The sequence below is a fragment of the Malania oleifera genome, chromosome 9 (genome assembly GCF_029873635.1).
Source record: "Malania oleifera isolate guangnan ecotype guangnan chromosome 9, ASM2987363v1, whole genome shotgun sequence".
Taxonomy (NCBI): domain Eukaryota; kingdom Viridiplantae; phylum Streptophyta; class Magnoliopsida; order Santalales; family Ximeniaceae; genus Malania; species Malania oleifera.
In genome coordinates this window covers 95,406,829-95,433,803 of record NC_080425.1, presented here as the reverse complement: position 1 = coordinate 95,433,803, position 26,975 = coordinate 95,406,829, and the positions used below count along the sequence as shown (strand labels likewise).

At 33.4% G+C, this 26,975-nt stretch overlaps 1 protein-coding gene across 3 annotated transcripts in view; it reads left to right on the top strand.

The window, feature by feature from the left end:
- Positions 1-13,829: 13,829 nt before the first annotated feature.
- LOC131165034 (uncharacterized) overlaps positions 13,830-26,975 on the top strand; it is a 30,677-nt gene continuing 17,531 nt past the window's right edge. For 2 of the 3 annotated variants that reach the window (XM_058122665.1, XM_058122666.1), the window contains exons 1-3: positions 13,865-14,034; positions 14,104-14,171; positions 23,846-23,927. In XM_058122665.1, coding sequence (XP_057978648.1) covers positions 13,979-14,034; positions 14,104-14,171; positions 23,846-23,927 — 206 coding nt within the window. In that variant the 5' untranslated portion in view covers positions 13,865-13,978. Of the gene's footprint in view, positions 14,035-14,103; positions 14,172-23,845; positions 23,928-26,975 lie in introns of all 3 variants that reach the window. The other variant, XM_058122664.1, reaches the window with a different exon arrangement.

Here is a 26,975-nt window from a genome sequence, read left to right as displayed (position 1 = left end):
TTTTCTGCCCTTTTTACCGTGGATATATGTAAGCTAATTACTGCTGACGCTGTAACTGTAACAGTAATTTTTAAATTTTAAATTTTAAATTTTAAATGGGTAAAAATGACAGCCTGTGGGTTGGTCAAAGTTGTCTGCATAATCCGGCCGTCGCTGGAATTACCTGCCAAATGGCAAGTGGTAATTTTACTTTACTAATTTGGTATGGATAGGGGTGTAACTCTATTGTAATTCGAATAAATTTAGTTCTATTTGCCTTTGAGTTTGCATAGTTTAGTGAATCAAATTTGAGATTAATATTATTATTTACTCATTAAGTTTTTATTATTTTATTATTATATTATATAATTTATGTATAGTATATATTATCTTTATAATTAAAACAATAATAATAACAAGTCTTAAGTCTCACTAAATACGATCCACTGCATGAATTCTTATTAGTCAATTCACTTAATCCAAAACATTTTCCTCTATTAAATTATTCTCATTACATCATTTCAAGTAATTTTAAGTTTACCTCTATCCCTTTGTATGTCAAAAATTATAAATAATTCATTATTTCACACAAGTAGTCTATTAGGCCTGTGTTTTGAATGTCCAAACCATCTAAGTTGGTCCTCCTTTATCTTGTTTTCAACTGGTGTTATGCCTAATTTTTTGCGTATATATTCATTTCTTATTTTATCTTTTAATGTTAAACCAGTCACCCACCTTAGCATACGCATCAAAGACTGGAGAAGTCAAAGTCAAAGAACTTATTATGAAAAGCCTACTCCACCAAGTCTTTTATCAGAATAATCTAATGATTTGCTTCCACAAAGAAACTTCCAAGGAAATGAAATTCATGAATAGAGAATTGATGGTCTTACAGAACATCAACTTCATTCCTTTTTACATCAAATGGCTATGACAGCAACTGCCTACAAACTACATTCACATAAGGCCACTGAGGAACAAATAGTTTCTCTTCTTACTCATGGTTTTACTGGAACTCTTAAAGAATGGTAGGATCATTATCTCACTTCTTTTGAAGTCAAAAACTGAAAGAATTGTTTGCCATCTTGCAAAAATTTGTTTTGAAACAAGATTTTTGACGTCCTTTTCAATAATATTTTTTGTACTAGCACAATCAATTCGGAGTAAAAACTCTTTGTTAATTAAATAGTCTTGAAACTTTTGAATGCATAAAACGATTGAAAGCATTTCCTTTTTGATGGTGGAGTAATTGATTTGAGGCCCTGACCATGCTCCTGAGTGAAATCTAACTAGGGTTTCTTTTGAATCAATTCTTTGTTTAAGTATACCTCCAAATCCTTCATTAGAGGCATCCGTTTCAACAATCATAAAGGCTTCTGGGTCAGGAAGACTAAGACATGGTAAAGTTTTAACAAGAGTTTTGACTTTAATAATGATTTTAGTACATTCTTCATCCCACTTTGGAGGATTTTTCTTAAGTCTCTTAAATAATGGTTTGATTAAAATTCTAAGATTTGGGATAAAGTCTGAAACATAATTAATGCAACCTAAAAATCTCTGTAGTTGATTTTTATTGATAATTTCATTTGGGAATTTTTCAGCGAATTCTAAGGATTTTTGTATTTGAGTGATTTTATTTTGATAAATTTGATGTCCAAGAAATCTAATATTGGTTTGAAATAACTTAATCTTTGGTTTGGAAACAACTAAACCATTTTTCTTAATTATGTTATAAAATATGTTAAGATGCTTAAAATGTTGACTAATTGATTCAGAGTATACAAGGACATCGTCGATGTATACAATAGTAAAATTTGTGTAATTGTTAAAAATCTCATTCATAATGTTTTGGAATTCTGAAGGAGCATTTTTGAGTCCAAAAGGCATTACATTCCATTCGTAGTGTCCGAATGGTACTGTAAATGCTGTTTTGTATTTATCTTTTTCAGCAATTTGTATTTGCCAAAATCCTGACTTCATGTCAAATTTTGAATATATTGATGCTGTATTGAGTCTGTTGAGTAAGTCTCTTTTATTAGGCATTGGATATCTAATCCATTGTAATGCTTTGTTTAAGGGTTTATAATTAATAACAAGTCTTTAAGCACCTTTTTCTATTTCAGCTTGATTCTGAACATAGAAGGCTGCACAACTCCAAGGGGATTTACTTTTTCTAATAAGTTTTTTGTTAAGTAATTCTTGTATTTCTTTTTTGCAGTATTTGAGTAATTCTTTATTCATTTGGATTGGTCTAGCTTTTGTAGGTATTTTTTCATCACTAAATTCTTTTGTATAAGGTAATTTAATAGAATGATTTTTCCTACCCCAAATGGCATTTGGTAATTCTGAGCAAACATCTTTTTCAAGTTTTTCTTGAAATTGATTAATTTGTCTTTTAATCTCTGGAGTTTGAATTTGTTCTTCAATTTTTTTATGATAAATTTCTCTTGATAGTGACTTAATATGTTTCTGTTTATTTTGAATAAGATTTATTTTACTTGTTCCTAAGTCTTTAAGTGTATTGATTTCTTTCTCATGCATTTTATCAATAAATTCAAACGTAATTTCTTGATTACAAATAGCCGTAAAGATTCTTTTTTCATTTACTGTAAAAGGATATATCATCGTAAAGAAAGGTGTTCCAAGAATAATTTCTTGTTGCATATTTTTGACAAGTACAAAAGTAGTTTTGAGACAAATGTTATCTTTACAGATATGAGCATTAGAAATTTTGTATTATATTTTGAGCATAGAGTTTGTTGCACTAAACAATTGAACTTTTGTTTTTTCATAATAACAAATAAGAACAAGTCCTTCTTGAATACAGTTTAGATCTGCTCCTGTATCAAGTAAGGCACATCCTTTAATAATAAAGTCTTTGTTAATAACGATTTTAACATCAGAATACCATTTATGAATATTGACTTTTGATAAATAATTGAGAAATCCTTGATTAATCTCAAAATCATCATCATCGTCTGAGATGATTTTCTCTTTTCCTTTATTATTAATTTTTTCAACTTTTGAGTTTAAAAGAAGCATTCCTTGCTTAAATTCTTCATCTTGTTCTTTTAACTTTTTTATTTCTTCTTTAGTTTGATTAACTTCTCTTTGTAAGTCTTGTATGGTTAAATTTTCTTTTGGTAATTCTTTAGTTTTAAATTTGTTAATTATCTCCTCGAGATTATATCCCTCATTAATTTTGGGAAGTTTATCCTTTTCTAAATTTTTCTTTAATTTTTGTAAGTACTTATTTTTTATTTTTGGTTCTTGAATATGTTCGATCATTTTTAGAATAATTTCGTTTGTTTTTGAAATAACATTAATAGATTTTGAGCATTTGTTGCAAGAACAAAATCCTAAGTCTTCTTGACAAGATTCTTCTGAATAAATGTTAAGAGATTCAGAACTTGAAATAATTTCATTAATAAATTCCTTTTCAGACGAACTGGAATAAGAGGTTTCTGATTCTTCTGAATCGCTATTGATAATTAAATTTAACATTTACCTTTTTAATTTCTTTCCTATGTTAAGTTCTTTTATTTATTGCTTAACTCTACAGTCTCTTGCATAATGTCCCTTTTTACCACATTTGAAACATGTTTTTTGATTGTTAAATTTTTGAGGTTTATCTTTCTTTTGAGACCTTGAAGTTTCTTCGGTCCTTTTCTTTTTCTTTTTATAATACTTTTTGTCGTAATTTTTATAATATTTTTTGGATGGTTTATGTTTTTTATAATTCTTTTTTAAGTGTTTTCTTGAAGGTGCTTGAATTTTCTCATACCCATACTGAGCACAAAAGTCTCCAAGTTTACCTTTATTTCTTTTAAATTCAGACTTCATCTGAGATTGCATCTTAAGTTCATTGCATAGCTTAAGACCTTCATGATTAATAGTACAAACGATTTGACCATAAGTAATTGATTCATAATTTGTTCATAATGTTTCTTTAACACGATCTCTAACTCTTTGAGCAAAAAGTTTTGCTAATCCGCTAATAAATTTTTCTTTCCAAAAGCCAGATCTTCCATCTGGTCTTCCCATAACTTTGGCAATAAATGTATCCTTATACCATTGAAAGTATGATAATTTTGGACAAGTAAGGTTAAGAAGAATAACACTATTCTTCTCATGTTGACTACTTTGTTCACCTATGAATTGTCTAAAGATTGACCAAATAAGTGCTGCAACAGCATCACTTTCTTGTGTAGCAACTCCATTTTCTTCCTTAACCTTTTTTGATTTGTAAATTTGTCTTTTTTCAAAAGAAGTGAGATAATGATCCCACCATTCTTTAAGAGTTCCAGTAAAATCATGAGTAAGAAGAGAAACTATTTGTTCCTCAGTGGCCTTATGTGAATGTAGTTTGTAGGCAGTTGCTGCCATAGCCATTTGATGTAAAAAGAAATGAAGTTGATGTTCTGTAAGACCATCAATTCTCCATTCATGAATTTCATTTCCTTGAAAGTTTCTTTGTCGAAGCAAATCATTAGATTCTTCTGATAAAAGACTTGGTGGAGTAGGCTTTTTATAATAAGTTCTTTGACTTTGACTTCTCCAGTCTTTGATTTTATTTATGTCAAAAGTTTCTTCCGTAAAGTTTGACTCTAAAGCATTTATGGCTTCTTCTTTGGTTATTATATTGATTTTTAGGTTTGAGGTTTGGCTAACTAGTTCGTCAATTCTTTTGATAAGTAATTCATTTTGTTTGTCAAAGTTGAAGTTCTTAAGATTATGATCAATTGTATTGAATTCAATTGGTTCTTCAATCTTTTCTTTTGATCTACTTGATTCACCTTTTTCATAAGTACTGCAAGTTTTTATTTCAGTAAGGTTTTCTAACTGTTCTTCAATTCTTGTTGATTGAGAAGGTATTGATCTTAACATTTGATTTGTATAATTGTTTTGACTAATTAATTGATCAATTTCTCCTTTATTTTTGGATTCTCTATAAGGTGAGGCTAAAATTTCTTTTCCTTTATAATTAAATTTTATTGAGTTTTCTGGAGGATGTACAGCTTTGACAAAGTAATTGTCGGTGGTTTTCCAGTTTTTAATAGGATTTTGAATAACATTTATTGTTTGCCTATCTTTAACAAATTTGAAGAAAGGGATATCTTCTTTTATCTGATTCATTCTTTTTAACCATTCTTTTCTAATTTTCTCTCTTTCTGTTCGGTTATATTTTTTGAGAAATAATTTTCTATTTTTTGCATTTAGTTCATGATAATAATCTTTCTCGATTTTTTCCATATTTGGCTTAAATTCTTTATTAATAACCATAACATTTTTCCTTTCTTCGTAAAGATTTTCTCTTTGTTCTTCTGTTAAAATTTGTGATTCTGTTGGGGAATTTGACTCAGGGATTTCCTGATAATAGCCTTGAGGTATTTCTGGACCAAAGTCAACTCCTTTAAGTTTAAGGTTCATTTGATTTGGTTCAACATAAGTGTAGAGGCTTGAAATACTTTTTCTTCCTAAATCAATTGGTTGTCTAGAAGTTTGTCCTAGACTCTGAGTTCTTGTGAGTAAAGGTTGAAAGTTGATTTTAACGTTTCCCTCATTATCTTGAATAATTTTTGTGGCAACTGTTTTTTGTATTTCAGGAATAATTTGAATCATTTTTTATTTTGTACATAAAGAGTGAATTAATTAACATAATTCAATAATGAATATCAAAATATTTGAGTAACAAGTTGCCACAACAACTAAAAAAATATAATATATCTTTTTTCCAATTTTTATTGTATCAATAACAAAAATAGCAAACCCAACAATATTAATAAACATGTTATCATAATATACTTTTCACTATAATAAGCAAAGTCTAAATTAAAAGATAAAAATCATACTAAATAGCACTTCGAATAAAAGTGCATATGAATTGTTACGAATACTATGGGTGTGTAATAATAAGGAATTAATTTTTTTTTTTTTACAAGGACACTATAGCTTAATATATATATTCATTGGAACGACTTATTTTATTATTAAATTTTTATGACATTTACCAATCTATATATGTATATATTGGTATTTGTGAGCATGAATTCCTTATCTACCCCTACGCACAATAAAAGGATTATTTGGAACTAATTTTGTATTTTTGTTAAGAAAAAAAATCTTCTAAAAAGGTGTTTAATTTGATAGGTGCAAATTTGAAGAGTGTTGTAAAAGTTAAAATTAATGTTTCATTATATTTTAAACATAGTATTAATTATAAGTGATGACGAAATAAGTGTCATTTATTGGCTTTTATTACTAAGTGTTGTTTGAATTTAAAGTGTCATGCTTAAAAATAGTATTATCATTTTCAACGCATAGTTAATATATTATAACATATGACAAAATATCATATAATTATTGAATTATGCCAGTAGCAATATCATACAAAATAAATAAAAAATTTATATTCCCTAATTAATGTTTTTAAAATAAACATTTTAAGTAATTATGTGTTAATTGACATTTTTAATTAACGCATTGGAGGGAGAGCCAAGTGAAGGAAAAAAGAGAAGAAGAGGAGAAGGTTGTGCACAGTTTGACGAGGAGGAGGTTAGGGGTGACCGAAGAGGTAGTTGCAGTAATTGCGAATATTAACATCGAAAGAAAAGTAGAGGGAGGATGAAGTTTTTTAAAATTATAAAAGTTTTATTTTTATTTTGGTGAAAATTGCAATTGAGTCACTATGTCACTATGACACCACTTTGAGGGTAACAAAGCGAGTCAATGTCAAGCAAGTGACTCGTGATCCATCTAGTTAAATCGAGTTCACTTTTAGGGTATAATGACTTATTTATTATCAGATTAATTTTAAACCCAACTCATTAATTTAGGGATCATTTGGAACCATTTATGCCAAAGTATTTTACAAAAAGAAAATATTGAATTTAATAAATGTTAATAATAAGTGTTAAACTGGAAAATTGTTAAAAATTATAATTGGTGCTTGGTTTTGTTTTAAATAAGTGATATTTGAATACTTACTTTTATTATATAATACTATATGATTATTTGTAAACATATTTTAAATTACAAATATTAATAATTTTAATTAAAAAATTCATTGATAATTATTTTAATTGTTTATAAATAAAATATAAATATTTTCTATTAAAAGTAATGTAAAATTATTATTTTTATAATCATGTTATTGATGTATATTTAAAACATATTACTATCATATTAAATTATGATAAAAAAATATATTTCTAATTAAATTCAAAGATTTTAATTTATTCAATATTAATTTAAATTAATAAAAAATAATTGTTTAATCCATAATTGATTTATGTCATAATACATGGTAAAACAATATATATATATAGTTATTTTAAAATTTATTTTGGATAAGCATATTAATTTTTTATAATTAGAATTTTAAATGATAATTATATTAACTTTATAATTAAAATTTAAGCATTTTATACTAACTAAAATAATATAATATTATTGATTAATTAACAATAATTTTGTTACTAATGCGTATTTATAACATATGTTTATCACATTAATTTGTGTTAAAAATAGTACTAATAATAAATTAAATTTAAGTTTATTTAATGTTAATTTAAATTTATAAATGATTGTAACGCCCTAATCTGGGTCTGTCAGGGAGCACTGCATTTCTCCTCCTCCACCTGGACTAGACAACATGGGGCGAGCCTTATCGGACTATGATTGACCCTGCAGACCAACACGTATCTTTTTCAGTGTGTTTTATTATCACTCATATACTTCCTAAGAAAACTTTTCGGAATGTCACTCATCCCAATATTATTTTAAGCAAAACACGCTTAACTGTGAAGTTCTTATGGGAAGACTCCCGAAAAGAAATGTACACCTTGTTGATATGGGTAGTAACAACAATTTTTTTTTTAAAGTATTTTTTCCACGAGATATCACATTTTCCCCCACTTACATAACGTAACGTTCTCGTTGCAAATCCACATTTCAAAACTCAGGCGATGTGAATCTCATCACACTTCCGGCTGGGTAATGTGTAACAACCTGCTTAATTAACTAATTTTTTTTTTTTTGGCAAATAGCAAATAACATACTCTGATACCATAGTATTAACTTAAGCAGCAGGAAGTAGAAATCATACGAACACAACCATAAACCATTATATACAGTACCATATAATATCAGAGTACTACAAGTTTTCCCCATATACACATTTATCTGAATTTCCCAAAATACCCTCAACTAGTTAGGGTAATACAAAAATGCTCCTAAAAATGATACTCACTCTCTAACAAGGCACTACTGATGCCCTTCTATTTGCAAGCCGAGTCTGCTCACCTACCTGGATCACCTGAAAAATATATCAACACTGAGATGAGTCAACGCTCAATAAAAAGAAATATGCTATTACCAGTGTGTGGCAAATGAGCTACTATATATATATATATATTATGAAATCTGTTTCATATAAACATAGATAACTAAGTACAAAAGTACAATACAAGTAATAAAGTACACCACCCCTTTTTCTCTATTGCTTAACATATCAGTATTATGGTTATAATTCAAAATACTTCTAATGTGTATAAGTAGGATCCCCGTACTGTAAATCAATACGTAAGTAATAATAACTGAAACTGTTCCCTGTGGCTATCTGTGTCATGACATACCCCTCATGACGGGGTTGTGCGGCCCGTAGACTGGATTTACCCTGGCTGGCCAACCAGGAATAAATCACTGAACTCCGTCAGTCGACTAGCCCTCCTCAACCCATATCTGGATGGGGAGCCTAACCTCTTCTAGGGCCTAGGTGGTCGACCGTACTACGTATATCTGAATAGGTGGTTGCACTCATAAAGTAACATAGTATCTGTAGCAACGGTACCGTGCTTTGTAGCTGCAAGTCCAACAGGGTCTGATATCATATAATATATTTCTATACATAACTAACTGATTTACCATGATTCTGAAGTACTGAAATAACCATGATGCTGCATAACTGTAACGACCTGCTTAATTAACATGATTTTTTTTTCCCATAATAGCAATTAACATATTCTGATACCATCGTGTTAACCTAAGCAGCGAGAAGCAGAATCATATAAACATAGCCTAAACCATTACATTCAATACCAGAGTTCTGAAATGTTTTGCAATATATACAACATAACTGTATCCCCAAAAATGCCCTCAACTAGTTAGGGCTACATAAAATCATTCCCAAAAATAATACTCACTCTCTGATGGTGCACTACAAATGCCCTCTATTTGCTAGCCTAATCTGCTCGCCTATCCGGATCACCTGAAAAATATTTCAACACTAGGATGAGCCAACACTCAGTAAGAGAAGATATGCTATTACTAGTGTGTGGCAAATGAGCTACTATATATATATCATGAAATTTGTTTCATATAAACATGAATAACTAAGTACAGTACAGATAATGAAGCACACCACCCATTTTTCCCTATTGCTTAACATATCAATATTATGGTTATAATTCAAAATACTTCTAGTGTATATAATAGGATCCTTGTTTCTGTAAATCAATACGTAAGTAATAATAACTAAAACTGTTCCCTGTGGCTATCTGTGTCATGACATGCCCCTCATGATGAAATTGTGCGGCCCGTAGGCTGGATTTACCCTAGCTGGCCAACCAGGAATAAATCACTGAACTCCGTTCGTCGACCTGCCCACCTCAACCCATATCTGGATGGGGAACCTAACGCCTAGGTGGTCGACCGTACCACGTATATCTAAATAGGTGGTTGCACTCATAAAGTAACATAGTATCTATAGCAACGGTACCGTGCTCTGTAGCTGCAAGTCCAACAGGGTCTGATATCGTATAATATATTTCTATATATATGTCTAACTGATTTACCATGATTCTAAAGTACTGAAATAACCATGATACTGTATAACGTACTGAAATCTAAATAATCATAACATGTAACTGCATATTCGTAATACTGGAATTTGTGTTATCATGGTACTGAAATTCATAAGATCATGGTACTGAAATATCGTAAAATCATGGTATTGGAATTCGTATAATCATGGTACTGAAATGCGTATAATCATAATACTGAAATTCGTAAAATCATGAAACTAAATTCATAAACATATCCCCGTACCATATACATAATCATAAGTCACTCCATACTAAAGTACATAATTTTTGTAAATAAATAAACTGCATAATATTCAGAACTTTCCTAGCATAGTATATTTCCCTTACCTTATCTCTGAAAAGCCCCTACTGTACTTTAGTTTGATACTCGTAGGGCCTTCTACAAAACACCCTGAAATCAATATTTTCCAGAACTAAACATCAGTATTTTTCTGTCTATAACATTTCCCATAACTACCACAAGGCCAAAAGGAGACTAAAAGGCCTTATCCTAAATTTGGGATGATTTCCAACTCTAATTTCTCGACGATCCGCTCCGGTAGATGCGTAGAGAACTCCCCCAGGAGCGTCGTAGTAGCTTCGGATCATCGATCCGGCGACTGGTGGGGCCGAAAATGTAGAGAGAAGGGAGAGAGAGTCATAAGAGTAAGAGAAGAGAGAGAGAGAGCGGCGAGAGAATGAGAATTATCCCGGTTTCCTGCCTTTTTATACTGTCAAACTCGTCGACGAGCCACGTCACTTCATCAACGAGCCCTTCACAAAATTCGTCGATGAGGCCCTGTGTTCATCGATGAAATTCAGAGCAGCCCAAACTATTTCTCAGTATTTTCTCGTCGACGAACACAGGGTTTCGTCGACGAAGTTTGGCAACTTCTAGAATTTTTGATTATTTAATATTATTTCCAAAATGCAATGTCGTCGACGAATGCAGAGCGTTCGTCTACGAAGTCTACGGCCTCCTTCTGGTTCTGGTTCTATTTCTCTCCCTTTTATTATTACAAACGTTATTATTCTTCGGGTCACTACAATAACGTACTGAAATCTGAATAATCATAACATGGAACTGCATATTCGTAATACTGGAATTCGTATAATCATGGTACTGAGATTCATAAAATCATGGTGCTGAAATATCATAAAATCATGGTACTGAAATCCATAAAAGCATGATACTGAAGTTCGTATAACCATAATACTGAAAATCATGAAATCGGGAAACTAAATTCGTAAAACATATCCCCGTACCATATACATAATCACAAACCATACCATACTAAAATACATAATTTTTGTAAATAAATAAACTGTATAATTTTTAGAATTTTCCTAACATAGCATATTTCCCTTACCTTAACTTTGAAAAGCCTTTAAGGAATACAAGTCAAACACTTGTAGGGCCTTCTACAAAACACCCTTAAACTAACATATGCCAGAACTAAACATCAGTATTTTCCTACCTACATCATTTCCTATAATTGTCATGAGGCCAAAAAGAGGCTAAAAGGCCTTACCCTGAATTTGGGATAATTTCCAACTCCGATTTCCCAACGATCCGCTCCGGTAGATGTGTAGAAAACTCTGCCAGGAGCGTCGTGATAGTTTCGGATCGTCGATTCGACGATTGGTGGGGCCGAAAATGTAGAGAGAAGGGAGAGAGAGTCGTAGGAGAGAGAGAGAGGAGAGAGAGAGAGCGGCGAGAGAATGAGAATTATCCCAGTTTCCCGTCTTTTATACTGCCATAATCGTTGACGAGACACATCACTTCGTCGACAAGTCTTTCACAAAATTCGTCGACGAAGCCCTGTATTCGTCGACGAAATTTAGAGTAGTCGGAACCCCTCTCGGTATTCTCTCATCGACAAAGCTCTGTGTTCGTCGACGAAATTTTGAAGACCTTCATCGATGAAACCCCGTGTTTATCGACGAAGCCTGACAATTTTCCTTAAAATTAAATTAAATTATTTTATTCTCCAAAATGTAATGTCTTTGACGAACGCAAAGCGTTCGTTGACGAAATCTACGGCCTCCTTCTGTTTCTGTTTCTATTTTCTCTCCCTCTTATTATTTAAAATGCTATTATTCTTCGGGTCACTACATAATGACTTTAATACCATTTTGTAACGTTCCAACCTAGGTCTGTTAGGAAGCACTGTGTCTCTCCTCTTCCACCTAGACCAGACAATAGGGGGCGGGCCTTATCGGACTAATGACTGACCTCACAGACCAACACGTGTCATTTTTAGTGTGTTTTGTCCTCACTTACACACTTCCTAAAAAAACTTTCCGGAAGGTCACCAATCCCAAGATTATTTCAAGCCAAGCACGCTTAATTGTAAAGTTCTTATGGGAAGGCTTCCGAAAAGAAAGGTACACCTTATTGATATGGGTAGTAATATTAAATATTTTTTAAACCTTTATTCCACAGGGGATCACATTCTCCCCCACTTACAGAATGCAACGTTCTATTTGCAAACCTATATTTCCAAATTCAGGCGATGCGAATCTCATCACACTTCTGACCGGGTATGACTCTGATACCATTTTGTAATGCCCCAACCTGGGTTTGTAAGGGAGCACTGCGTCTCTCCTCCCTCTTGTTGTCTGGTCCAGGTGGAGGAGGAGAGATGCAGTGCTCCCTGACATACCCAAGTTGGAGTGTTACAAAATGGTATCAAAGCCAATACCCATTCAGAAGAGTGTTGAAATTCACATCACTTGAGTTTGGAAATATGGGCTCGTAATAAGGACGTTGCGTTCTGTAAGTGGGGAATAATGTAATGCCTCGTGGAAAATATGCTTAAAAAGGATTTGATGTTACTACTCGTATCGACAAGGTGCACATTTTTTTTCAGGAGTCTTTCCATAGGAATTCTACGGTTAAGCGTAATTGACTTTGAGTAATCTTGAAATGGGTGATCTTTTGGGAAGTTTTATCAAGAAATGTGTGAGTGAAAACAAAACACACTGAAAAGAACACGTGTTGGTTTGTGGGGTTAGTCATTAGATCGATAAGTCCTACCCCCTGTTGTTTGGTCTAAGTGGAGGAAGAGAGACGTAGTGCTCCTTGGCAGACCTAGGTTGAGGTGTTACAATGGTTCTTTTTATTCATTCAAAAATATAATTATATTGCATTAATAATTAATAGGTTATAAAATAGTACCTGATTATCTTCTATTGTATTTTTTGAAAATATAAAGTAATTATAAAATTTTTCAATATTTACAAAATTGACCCTATCTATGAACAATATCACTTATTGGTGACAAAAAAGTTATGTGAGATTGTTTCACAAAATTTACTTAAATAATTTTTAAAAAAAGGATATTGGAAAAACACTTTTTAAGTTATAAGAAGCATTTATTTTTTAAGTACTCCCAAATGATTACTAAATATCACTTGTATTTTATTTATTTATTTATTTATAAAAATACTTAATTTAAATAATAAGTAGCACAAATATATATTTTTTTCAAATGCTCCGGCTGCCCGAATTTTTTATTATCTTATGTTTGGGTGAAACTTTTGACATATGTTTGTGTGAATTTAGATAAGTTGTAATATAAAATTATGTTAAAGTTTATATAAATTTACCTAAATTCAATTTTAAAGTTCGAAAATTATAATCTCAAAATGCAACTTTGAAACATAAATGATACTAACATTCCATGAAAAAAATTTCATTGGACCAAAGTGCTACAAAATAAAGAAAAACAAATTAAAGGGGGAACATAAAGATAATATTTTTAAGGATTTAAATGTCTCAAAAAATTAAATGTTATATACTTTTTAAAATCTCAAAAGATTTATGTAATTTTTTAAATATATCTATAAAAATATATATATATATATATATATATATATTTCAAACCTAAAATATTTGTATTTTTTTTAAATAAGAAGGAATCATGCGATGAAAAAACACAGCTTTTTATTATTATTTAAAATAAGTATTTTCCTGAAAAGGGTATTTTTTATAATTGCATATGTCAATAGTGCTCATCTGAAAGGGCATCGTCCCTGCGGTTCTGTATTATCATCCACGTCAAAGCCCTACACGGAAGAGGCGAAAATTGAAAGAACAACAATTAGGGTTTGTTTGAAGAACTGATGAAGAAATGGCATCGCTTGGATCAATGAAATCAGCCATATTCGACAAGGAAGAGAGAAAACAGTACTCTATCTCTCTCTCTCTCTCTGCGCGCGTGTTTTTCAATGGAGCTCATCATTTTGGTGTTTGCAGGCAGTATCAAGCTCACATCCGAGGCCTTAATGCATACGATCGGCACAAGAAGTTCTTGAAAGATTACGGTGAGATCATGTATTTTTAATGAATTCCTGTCATTTTTTTTCTTTTTGCTTTATGCAGGTTTGATAGAACCTTTTTTTTTTTTTGTATGTATGAATCCATTCAATTGATTTTTCCATTTTGTAGTCGACAGAGGTTTCTGACGAATTTGATCTTATTGAGCGACAAATGTTTGATGTGCTCCACGTGGTTGGATTAATTTATTGGTTTATTTTCTGCGTGAACTGCTGAAAATTCCAATCTCTGAACTAAGGCTTCCTTTGCATTTGGGAAAGGGAATGCGTAGGGATTGGGAATCACAGTAGTCGTTCCCATCCTAATGAGAATTTGTGTGATCGGACTCCTTTTAGGCGTTGATTAGTTTGTGGGATGCAAGATATCCGCAGGAGTGTTTTTTTTTCTCAGGAGGAACATTTTTGTTTGGTTTATGTTATAAGATTCTCGGAAAATGTGCCATTATCATCATCGTTTCTCTTATTTGCTCCAAAAAAAACATGAGAATGGGATGTAGGAATTTGATCCTGCAAAACCAAATGCCACTTTAGCATGTTTGGATCTTTGAATCATTTTAGTAGGAGTGGGAATATGAATCACTAGGACATAGAGAATTTGTTTTTGCTGGGCAATATTTCCATTTTGAGGTATATATACCCATTCTTCCCACCTGGATTGGAACTGCCACACTCTCTTATTGATTTGGATTTTCAGGAATGGTAATCCTCTTTTAGTGGTGAGATCTGCCGTGAGTGATTCGCAGTATGCAAGTCCCATACATCGGATCCATTCCTATTATTGTGAATTGGTTCTAGTATACCCAAAATGGCAAGTATATGGCTGTACAATGAAATGCAAATTGCCTTTTAAATAGTGAATGAGGACATTATCTTTAATTAAAGCCGTCACCATGCTGATGGACCAGCCTGGCAGCCAAATGCATACACATGATTAGCACACTTCACTTTATAACAGTAGTCCAAGTGAGGCTTGATATTCTTTCCATTTGCAATCTTACTTTTGATAGAACTAAATGTTTTGTTTAATCTTATAGCAATAAAATTGCAGTTCGTCCATGGTATAATATATTATATGAATAAGAAATAATATTTAAGTGCATGTTTCATGTATGCTCTAGTAAAATAGTTTGTTATTTCAGATATACATGATGCAGCCTTGGAGCTCATTGGTCCTCACATCCCTGCTCCACATAGGAGTATAGGAGACTAGGGTTTATGGGATTTGGGGATTGAGCGGCTCAAGTGGCAAGCTTTTAAAAAAAAAATAGACTCTAGGACAACCGCCATTGTTGTGCCCAAGAGAATATTACCTTTGGAAGAGGCCTGAAAGGTTCTTGGCTTCTTGCTTCTAAATTGAGAATTGGACAATAGGAAGCATGCAAATAGTGAGCTCTTTATTTGTTGTGTCCTCATGTCCTAAAGCATATGGATGATGAACATTCTCCTTCACTAAAGAAGGCAGGGGGCTACAATCATCCGCACAATGCTTATATCCCTTCTTGATGTGATTGTCAATTTGGATGTTTATGGGCCAACACTAGGTTTAACCTAAAATTATAGAATTTTTATTTTTTTAAAACATGTTTAAAGTTTAATCTAAACTCTCTCTCTCTCTCTCTCTCTCTCCAAATAAGATCAATTTTCTTTTTTGCTCGTAGTTCAAATTTTACTTAATTTTAATTTTTAAAATTTAATATTTTTCAATAATATTTTGCAATATTTCTCAAAATTTACATAATTTTGATTGTTTCTCAAATAAAATTTATGTGGAAATAAATGGTTAGTTCTTATTATTCTTTTAATAATAATTTTCATTCTAAAAAGAAACGTAAAATTATTAATTTCTTTTCTCAAGCAAAACGAAGTTAATTTAGATGAATTTAAGCATAGTAAATAAGATGAGTTTAATTATACATTATCAAAATATTTCATTACAATGTCAATATATTTTTGGGATATTTTTTTCGAAGTAAAAAACATGTGGTGGTTAGTAATTAGTCTCTAAATGTTTCAAGATTAATTTATAATATATTTTCTTCATTTAATATGAATTCAGTAATAAATATAATTTTCTATGTGTTTTATAAAATTTTATGAAAAATTTAAAATTTAATGATAAAATATTCGATAATATTAAATTAGTAACATTTAATCATTCAAATTAAATGGTAAATAAGTAAAGAAAAGTAGTTATTCATATTTTAAAGTTTTTTTTATTGAATTTTTGATAATTCCAAAGTACATTTAATTCTCATTACTATTGAGTTTTGCATCTAATTGATAATTTTATTAATTGTATAATATGCAATTCTTTCCCTAAATTATCTAAACTGCCATACACGTAAGCATGTTCACACAGATGTGTGTGCACATATCCATATTAATAATACATGTTCAATAGATCATTGTATCTCTTTACTTGACAACATCTCATCCATTTACTTTACTCAATAGATAATTCATTTTTTATCTCTTTTCCTCGTCTCCGTGTCTTTCCTCCGTGCATAATGATGTCATATCTTCCTTTGTGGTTCCAATGTTTATAGAACCTTTTGGGATTTCCATTTTTTTAGGTCTCTTAATGATAGGGAGGTAGAGGAGCTCCTTTTTTTTTGGTAGTTGGAGGGCTGCCATCCTTCCAATAGGAGGGAAGATTTGGTCATGGGTTTTAGATTCCTTGGGGGTTTATTCTTTTAAATACAATGTTTTAAATTGTGAAGGCATAAGGCAAGGCCTTTTAACCTTTAAGATGCAAGGTGTAAACCTTAAGGTGCTGAGGCGTAAGCTTATTTGAGAATTGTAATTTTAGATAAAAATATGTAAATAGACTACATATATATTAAAAAAGAAGAAAAAATTAGGACAAAATGTAAAAAAAATAAAAATAAAAAATGTAAACTGCTTGTTGGCCATTCAAAATTGCTAACTTTAATTCATCACTTATATTATGGCAAAAGATAGTTATAACATTACAAAGTTGAAAGTTTAAATTATTTTAAAGGTCTAAAGATACAACTCTCAATTATTTTGGAAAGATTGAGGTTCAAGAGTTTCCAAAATCAACTCATATTACGGCATTCCTTTTATATAAATATGCAGTTAAAATTTTCTAGTGAAATCTAACTTAAGAATCACACACCCAAATTGTGTAAGCTTCAACAGAAAAAGCACAAAAGGCCTGCTTTTTTGTACAAATACATAAGCCTCAATGTGTAATGTTTACCTTTTTGGGATTTGGTATTTTAGATTGAGCCTCAAAGTGTTTTAGAAGGCATGATGGTAGAGCATTTTAAACATTGTTTAGACATATGTGTGTGTATATATATATATATATATGATTAGAGCTAACATGTCCATTCCACTTTGTTGTAGAATTGGAAGGTCAAAATCCCCTTAAGATTATAGATTTTCTTTCGTTGATTGTTCTTAATTAACACCAAAAATGTGCTGAAAAGTAGGAGGCATTTGAAGGTTTTATCTCTGGCTTTATGTTTTGACAGCTAACCCCCCCCCCCCTTGGGCCTCCCAACACACACACACACACAGACGCAAACCATCGTTCTTTCACTTGGAAGGTTTGGAATAAGTTGTTTGGTTAGTTTGGTCAGATTGCTCCCTTGTGATCTGTTAGTCACGATTTTGAGTCCAAGGAAACAGCCTCCCTACATAAAAGTAGACGTCAGGCTCCGTACACTATGACAACCTGCCCCTACCCTTACAAGGTGGGGAGCCTTGTGGCCTAGGGATGCCTTTGTTTGGTTTGTTTGGAGAGAACTAGGTTTGTCCAGAGTTGGTGGAGGATTTTTTGCCTATTCCCTTTACAGGACTTGGTAGGTAGAGATGGCTTGGATTTGGGTGGGATGTGCAGTTTCTTTGTGTTCTTTGCTTTGGGATAAGATCCATTTTATGGTCTTGCTTTGGTCTTTTGCGGTTTTTCTTTTTGTGTCTGTTTTTTTGGTATCTACAGTGGGATCGGCAGGCATTATTATTTTTTTATTATATCTATTTTTTTTTGTTGTTACCTTTTCTTCATAGGATGGTTTTTATTCTCCCTTTTGTACATTCTACCTTCTTTTTAATGGAACCTCTTCTTTTGTATCCAATTTTTTTTTTTTTCTTTTCTTCTTTAAACTTCCAAAGCATAATGACTTTGAGCTTGTTGTAGACTTACCTCGCAAGAATTATAATGTTTTGTTGGAGATAAATCTTTTTTCCCAGTATGGAGCCCCCTGCATTGTTTTTTTGTAGACCATTTTTTATAACCCAATATTCATTAATGTGCCAATCATCAATCTTTATGTTTCTTTAGGGACGGTGTTTTTAGCAAGGTTTTGAAACCTGGACCAGTGTCCAACTGTTAGCATGTAAATATATATATATATATGTAAAATAATAACTTAATTATGTACCAATATGAGATAATATAGAGACAGTGGTCATATCATTTTATTAGATTATTAAAATAAACAATTACTGATACATTCTAGTTAAAAATTGTATTTTAAAGAGAAGTGTTAAACTTAATATTATTAGAAGTAAAAAAAATATTAAAATATATTTGGTGTGAATTATTTTAAATAAAATAATATAATTTAATTTGGTGAGTTAGAAAGATAAACTTTGTATTTTAGGGAAAAATATTGTTAAACTTATTATTATTAGCAACAACCAAACAAAACGAAACCAAGCCTTAATCCCACTAAGTGGGGTCGGTTATATGAATCATTTTCCACTAATTTATGCGATCATGGACCATTTCTTTTGATAAATTCAAGGATATTAAATCCTTACTCACTATCTCCTCCCAAGTTATTTTAACCCCTACCCCTTATATTGCCCCCCACAGTAACTAAGTCATTCTTCCTCACAGGTGCACTATAAGGCCTACGTTGCAAGTGTCCATACCATCTGAGTCGTCCCTCCCTTATCTTATCTTCTATAGGAGCTACACCTAACTTACCACGAATATGTTCATTCCTTAATTTATTTTTCAATGTTATACCACCTATTATTATTAGAATTTAGGAAAATATTGAAATATATTTGGTGTGATTTTTTTTTTAAATTTAAATTAAGATGTTATAATTTAATTTAGAGTTTATATTTCATTTGGTTTGTGTTTTATTTATTTTATAGTTTTTGTATGACCACACAACAACAAATTTGCTGTAGTGGGAGTGACTTTTGTGAAGGGGAGCTTAGGATAGGCGCAATGGTAAGGTTGTTGCTATGCGACCTGGAGGTCACGGGTTCGAGGAGTGGAAACAACATTTTGCAAAAATGTAAGGTTAAGGCTGCGTACTATAGACCCATTGTGGTCCACCTCTTCTTCGAATCCCGCATATGCAGGAGTTTTGTGCATCGGGCTGCCCTTTGGGAGTGACTTTTTTGGTAGTGTGGTCACTGTGCTGCACTCTGGCCCTTAATTTTTTTTAATGGTAACTAAGTAATAAGTTGTAAGGGACTGGGTTGACCAGCTGCTGATCCCTGTTCAGTCCAGTTTAAGCCGGTTCTGACTTGGTCAGCTAGGTCACTTTCGGTTCATGGCAAATTGATGCAGGGGCAGCATCAAGGTTTTGCCACCATGGAGAAATTAGAAGAGAAGAAGGAAGGGTAAGTGAGGAGATACCAGGGGGAAAACTCACGTTCAACTTCGATTCAAATTCATCAACAACTGCCTACATCATGGCTTTCACATGCTATTTATAAGAAAGCCTCTAAAGATATGACCCAAAACTACATTACATTACAAACATATCCCTAGAATACACAGTTACTACAAACAAGCTCTCAACATATATAATCCTAATACAAGCAAACTACACACACATACTTAAACAACTAAATCACTAAGCACATTTGGGTTTTGGACCCAATAAACCATTCACCCTATTATTTGACATAGGCCCCCTAATTGGGTCAAAATGATCATCTAAATAGCTGCTTCTAGTCCAACATCAATTCCCTCCTTCTGGAAAGAACATGACTCCGTAGAGTTGGGGAAAGTACCAAGGAGTCCATCTCCATGAATAAAGTCATCACGTTTCATAAGAAAGGAACCAACAGTATGCTTCAACATGGTGAGTGGAAGAATTCATGATGGCATCAACTTATACTTCTTTTTGTCAATGGAGAGAGAGAAGAATTCTCATATCCATCGTGCTTCACCTTCCTATCAAATAATCTTGGTCAGCCCAAAAGAATGTGACAAATTTTGAGAGGAAGGATATCACTTTGCACTGTTTCCATGATGGAACCAATCTTGAAGGTAAGCAGCAATCATAGACCTTAAAGTTGGTATTATTCACCTAAGCAATTTTGCATGGTTCAGGATGAGGCTCAACTTTCAAATTCAACTTCTTTATAGTTTTTTCTGAAACTACATTTGTGCAACTATCAGGATCAATAATCAATTGTTTTTGGCATATCACTTAAGAGTTTGAATGATGTTGGTCCACCCCCAATCCTGTCTCTTTAACGGTTTAACCTTGTGGGAAGAGAGCATATGTTGAAGCACTAAACACGTTCTCAAATTGCCATCACCATCTAAGTCACTTGGAATTTCTGTTTCAGGTTCAACTACTTGAGTATCATCATCATCATCATCATCATCGTCGTCGTCCTCCTTTTCTGCAACAGCCATGAATTGGTTAGGGCATTGTGCAGCCCGATGTCCAAAACCTTGACATTTAAAGCATTTGAGTGATGGTTGGCTTTTAGAAGTTGTTCCAGAATGCTCAGGAGTCTTCCTAGAGGCACTTTACCCAATTGCACAACTGTTTTTTCTCATACCACTCCACTAGTACTCATCTCAAACCGAAGGGCTGATGTAGCTCAAGGAGGATTGTGTTGCATGTCCTCCTCAATCTGAGTGGCAATCTGTGCTGCATCCCCAATTGTGATGAGATGACATGCAGCAAGTTTGGAGGCAATAGCTAGCTTCAACCGTTTGTGTACAAAGCTATCATTACGTCCTCTTTCCATTCTATATCTGCACGAGTAGCCAAATGATAGAATCTACTAGTTTACTCCATCATTGTCTTTTCTTATTGCTTCAAATCAAAGAGCTGGAGATGAACACACTGCTGATGCATGGCTCGCTTCATCTCTATACCACCTTGTAATCTCACCAAATCTCCTTCTTCTAAAGATTGCCCTTTGTTTAATCCACCAAATTCGAGCAGTTCCCTTCAATTTTGATTCAGCAAAGTACAACTTTCTAGCCTCATTCATGTCATGCCATCGGAAATAGTACTCCAAAGAATACACCCAATCATCAAATTCATTAGGAGAACCATCACCATTAAAATCTGAGACTTCTAGTTCAACCCTTATTCAAATGATTATTTCGGCCTTCACACAACGTAAAAGCATGAGGGACAGCAGCTATTCCACCATCTTGTTTGGTAGGAAATTCCATGGGCCTTTTACCTAAGGCTGCAACTTCGATTGTTAGCCTATTCAAAGCAGCAGTAATAGTCTCCAAAGCATTTTCCATATTTTGTACCCTACCGGATAACAACTCCACCTTTGCAGAAAATTCAACATCGGTCACCATGATGCACTTATATGAAACAAATCACGAACTTCACTTTCAATTGTTTAAGAACAATCTTTAAGTCACCTTGAATCTTGAGTATCATGCAAAAATGAAACAAATTCACTAGAAAAACTCACGAATGGCAGCTATAAAACCTGAATTTTGATGCTGGCAGCGACAATTTCTAGGGTTTCGTGCCAAATTATCACTCTTGCTTACACAATTTCAAATTAGGAACCAAGATATCATGCTGCAAATCAAAATATCCTGAGAAAACACTAAGTTCTTGTGGCTGGAACTGATTTCTCATGATTCTGGCAGCAGGAGGGAAGTCTGGCAGAATTCCACTTGCAGTCGCTGGCACGTGGGGTATGTGAGTCGCTGGTGGCAATTTTCCGGCAATGATTTTCTAATGATTGGTAGATCGAAGGGTGGCCAATCGAATGGTGGTGGTGGCGTGTCAAGAAAAACTCCAGAAATGGTGAATTTTGAAGGGGGTGGCGGCTGGAGAAGTTCAGTTGGCATGTGGGGCTTCTCAGCTGGTTGGTTGGTGACGAAATTTTGAGGGGACAGGTTTCAGGGGTTTCTGTTTTTGGTGGTATGGTTGGTGTTGCAGGATGGTGGCGGGAAAGTGGTGTTTGAAGAAATGGGGACATGGCTGGAATTTTCTGAAAAGTTCTGAAACTGCAGAACTGCTTTTGGTTCTTTTTTTAAACTGAAATTTCAGACAGGAAATCATGAGACGGGAGAGTAACTGAGAAGAAGAGATTGGAAGATGAAGAGGAAGAAAAGAAGATGAAGATGGAAGAAATATAATATCTATGGAGTAAAAGTTGCCGAGATGAGAATGCTTTGATGGATGAGTGTTATAACACTGAAAGATAAATTAAGGAATGAACATATTCGCGGTAAGTTAGGTGTAATTCCTATAAAAGATAAGATAAGAGGGGGATGACTCAGATGGTTTGGACACTTGCAAGGTAGGCCATGTAGTGCGCCGGTGAGGAAGAGTGAGTTACTGTGGGGGGCAGTAGAAAGGGTAGGGGTATACCTAAAATAACTTGGAATGAGATAGTGATTAAGGATTTAATAATTCTGAGTTTGTCAAAAGAAATGGTCCATGATCGCATAAATTGGCGAAAAAGGATTCATATAGCCGACCCCACTTAGTGAGACTTAAGGCTTGGTTTTGTTGTTGTAGACTGCTGCAAGTAGAGGAGACAGCAACAGAATTTAGAAATCAGAGGGCTGAGAGAATTAAGAGAAGAAGAGAAGGAGAGGAGAAACAGACAAGAAGAAGAGGGGCAGACTGCCGCTGGGCAGCAGGGAATTATAGACAGAACAGGAGGTCAGACACGGAGAAGAAAGAAGAAGAAGAGAAGGAAGAAGAGGAAGAGATGAGGAGAAGAGCGAGGGAGAATGGGTGGATTGAAATGGAAGAATGGAGATCGTGGTTGGGCTCCGATACCAAGTGATGCAGGGGCAGCATCAAGGTTCTGCAGCCATGGAGAAATTAGAAGAGAAGAAGGAAGGGGAAGGGAGGAGCTACCAGGGGGAAAACTCACATTCAACTTCAATTCAAATTCATTAGCAACTGCTTACATCATGACTTTCACACACTATTTATAGGAAAGGCTCTAAACACATGAAATTGCACATGTACGCCTAAAACTACATTACATTGCAAGCATATCCCTAGAATACGCAATTACTACAAACCAGTGCCCAACATATATAATCCTAATACAAGCAAACTACACACGCATACTTAAACAACTAAATAACTAAGCACATTTGGGTTTCGGACCCAATAAACTGTTCACCCTTTTCTTTGACATAGGCCTCCTAATTGGGTCAAATGATCCATCCAATTAGCCGCATCTTGTCCTACATCAGAAATCCAGTTTGAAGGGTATTTGATCAGACCAGTCCAAACTGGTTGCCAGTCCGGTCCAATCAGAGTCTTAAATCAATGGCATCTAGTTTCTAAGAATCCGTACACAGCTTTAGACTCGTGAGTTATTGAAATTCCACATTTATAAAAGAATATTTCAAATTTACTACTTTTTCCCCAATAGCAATTAAAGAAATGCTTACTATTTTTTGGTTTTATTTTTAACAGTTACCTTTTATGGAAAAGAAAGTTCTACACACAAAAAGCTGCCTGTCAAAACTGATCAAGACACTCTTAGAGAGGGATACCGGTATGCTCTTGGTAATTTTTCCTGTCTAATTACATCAGTTGTTGCTCATCTCCAGTATTAATTTGTTAGTTTCATTATGTGTCATGTTTGTCTTGTATTGGTGTTTCTATACTCTTTACTTGTACTTAATACCTTGGGGGAAAAAGAAATTGTGGCATTTTAGTTTTGAGGTGAAGTTGCAACTTTCTTTAATTTTTGTATTAAGGAGTTATTTTGTGGAGCTGTCTCGTGGATTTTCTTTTCTCTGTTATGATATCACATCGAGGCAGCAACTTGTGCAGAGGCAACATATTGTAAACTAGACTCCTCTCCCACTTTGCTGTTGGTGTGGGTATTTTATTTTGAGGTGTAGGTCAGGATATTCTTTAATCTTTGTATTTAGGGAAGATACTGCACTATTATAAGTAATGGGGGTAATTTTATAGAGCTGACTCATTGATTTTTCTTTTCACTGTTATGATATCACATCCAGGCAGCGACTTGTGTAGAGGCAGGATATTGTAAACTAGACTCCTTTCCTATTTTGCTTTTGGTGTGGGTATTTTATATTCAGGCATAGGTCAGGATATTCTTTAAAAGGTATTTAGCGAAAGTACTGCATTATTATAAGTAAGGGGAGTAATTTTGAGCTGACTCATTGATTTTTCTTTTCTCAGTTATTTAGCCATATCTAGACAGCAGCTCATGTAGAGGCAATGCATTATAAACTAGAATAATGAGAATATCTCTGCATCCAAATTTCTTTGGCTATTTTAGGATTTTAGCTGATCTGGCTGATTGATGCAGATTTTTATTTGTTATCTTGGATGGGTCAACCCTTTTTTATTGGCTTGGTGCCATCGTGACTGAGCAGGAGAATGGAGAAGACATTGCTCACTAGGATTAATTGAGCAATGAGTGAAACAAGTGCTTAATTATCAATGCATGGTTCTCAAATTAGGGGGAAATTGATAGGATAACATTAGGCCAGTCATGCTTTATAATATAGATTGGTAGAAGAAACAATATACCAAAATAATAGTAGCTGAAATGAAGAATTGACTAATTGAGGGCGTTGAATTGGATGGTTAGCGAAAGAAGAATGATTAGACATGAATGCATTCACAAAACATTCAAGATAACTTGGAAATTTTTCTTGAGGTGGTTTTGTCATGTGTAAATGTAATGAATACCAATTAATGAGCACAATATCAAGACTTAAGTTGTGAACTGATTTGTAGATACTTCTGACTATGCGTTTCTCCTTCATCTGTTTTTTTTTTCTTTTTAGTTTAGGAATTTCATTGACATGTATCGTAATCATGGGGCTGCTGGGTGACTAATGGTTATTATGGTGTGCGTGTCTGTGCAGTTTGGATGTTAATTATATGGGTAGTTAATTTACAATTTCTCTACCTAGATGTTACTTTGAATTTGTTAGGACATCCTTGAAATTTCACATTGCATTTTCTTTACCATTTGAATTACAAATTTATCTTCTAATTGAGTTTACCAAAGAAAATGATTACTGTCAAACTGTCAATTGATTTTAGCGCATGAGTGTAAAGTAGCAGGCTTTTAACCAATCAAGATGATGGATTAATGTGGATAGGCATGTAAACATGCTACACACATTTAATTAGGGTCATTCACATTTATGAGAATGTTCATTTTTGGACTTTTGAGAATCTTGTTAGGATTCCCAAATCAATTGGGATTTCTAATTTATGTGTTATGATTCCCAAATCAATTGGGATTCTATTTAATCTTAGGATTATTTAATGTTTGTTAGAATTCCCAAATCAATTGGGATTCTTGTTAATGTTAGGATTATTTTTTGTTTGTTAGAATTCCTAAATCAATTAGGATTCAAGGTGATATTTTACATTCCTAATAGGAGTAAGTTTCTCTACCCTATATGTATGTGTAACCCCTAGGGGGTTTTTGCATCCAAGCAATGGAGTAATAACATAGTTCATAGCCTTTGGCTAATTTGGAGGTAGATCCCCTCAAAGCGATCAAATCCTATTTTCTCTTACTATTTTCCCTTCTTTAAATTTTCCTAATTTATCCACGATAAAACTATAGGGTCTTGTCATTTGGTATTAGAGCCAACGTTCTTGTGGACGCTGTTAACTCACTGACAAAAGAAAATCTTGGAATTCTTGATCTCCACTCATACTCAATGGCCTAAGAAAATTCAGTAGATTCCTAGATGGAAGCTAGGCTAAAGGCTAAAATGAGAAATCTGTTGAAGTTCTCAGTTTGAAGAGATCCAAGTATCACTCTCTAAATTGCTCATTACATCTTCCCATATAGAGAGAGAAGATGATGTCTCTACATTAGCTAATTGTAGGGAGCAGCCGTACATGCATAAAGGTGGTTACCAAGGAGAGCATGATCATGGCCCTTTTTGTATGAAGGTGAAATTTTCTTGGTGGGATAGCAATGATCCCTAGCGACTGGGTTTCTAGGGCTGAAAAATATTTTCACTTTCACCGCACTCTAGGAATATCTAAAGTTGGGATTGCTTCTATTAGTCTGGATGGCGATGCTGTTCAATGGTATGACTGGTTTGAAGCTCGTTATGGAATGCTTTCATAGGTAGAATTTGATTTTGGATTACTTGTCCGATTTGGGCCCACTAGATATGAGAATACCGATAGAGAGCTTGCTAAAACATGCCAAACTAGCATTTTCTTGGAGTATTAGATACGATTTGAGAGCTATCAAACAAGACTATAGATTGGAATCGAAACCAAATCATGGGCTAGGTTGTTAGAATCGGGATCTTACATACGATCGTTGGGAGGGTCCGCAGGATTGGATTGTAGGATCGGATCATGGATCGTAAGATTCTACTTACAATGTAAAATAAATTAAAAATTTATATATTTGGCAATTTATGACAACTCTCAATGAAATAATCCTAAAAACGTGGTAGTAAGTTTAACGAGCTTGCCAGCTAGGACCTAGCTGGTTTTTCCTTAACAATTTTGAACCTTAAAAAAATATATATATAAATAGGCTAACTGCAAAGTGCTCTGCAAAGGGCAGCCTGTTGCTAGC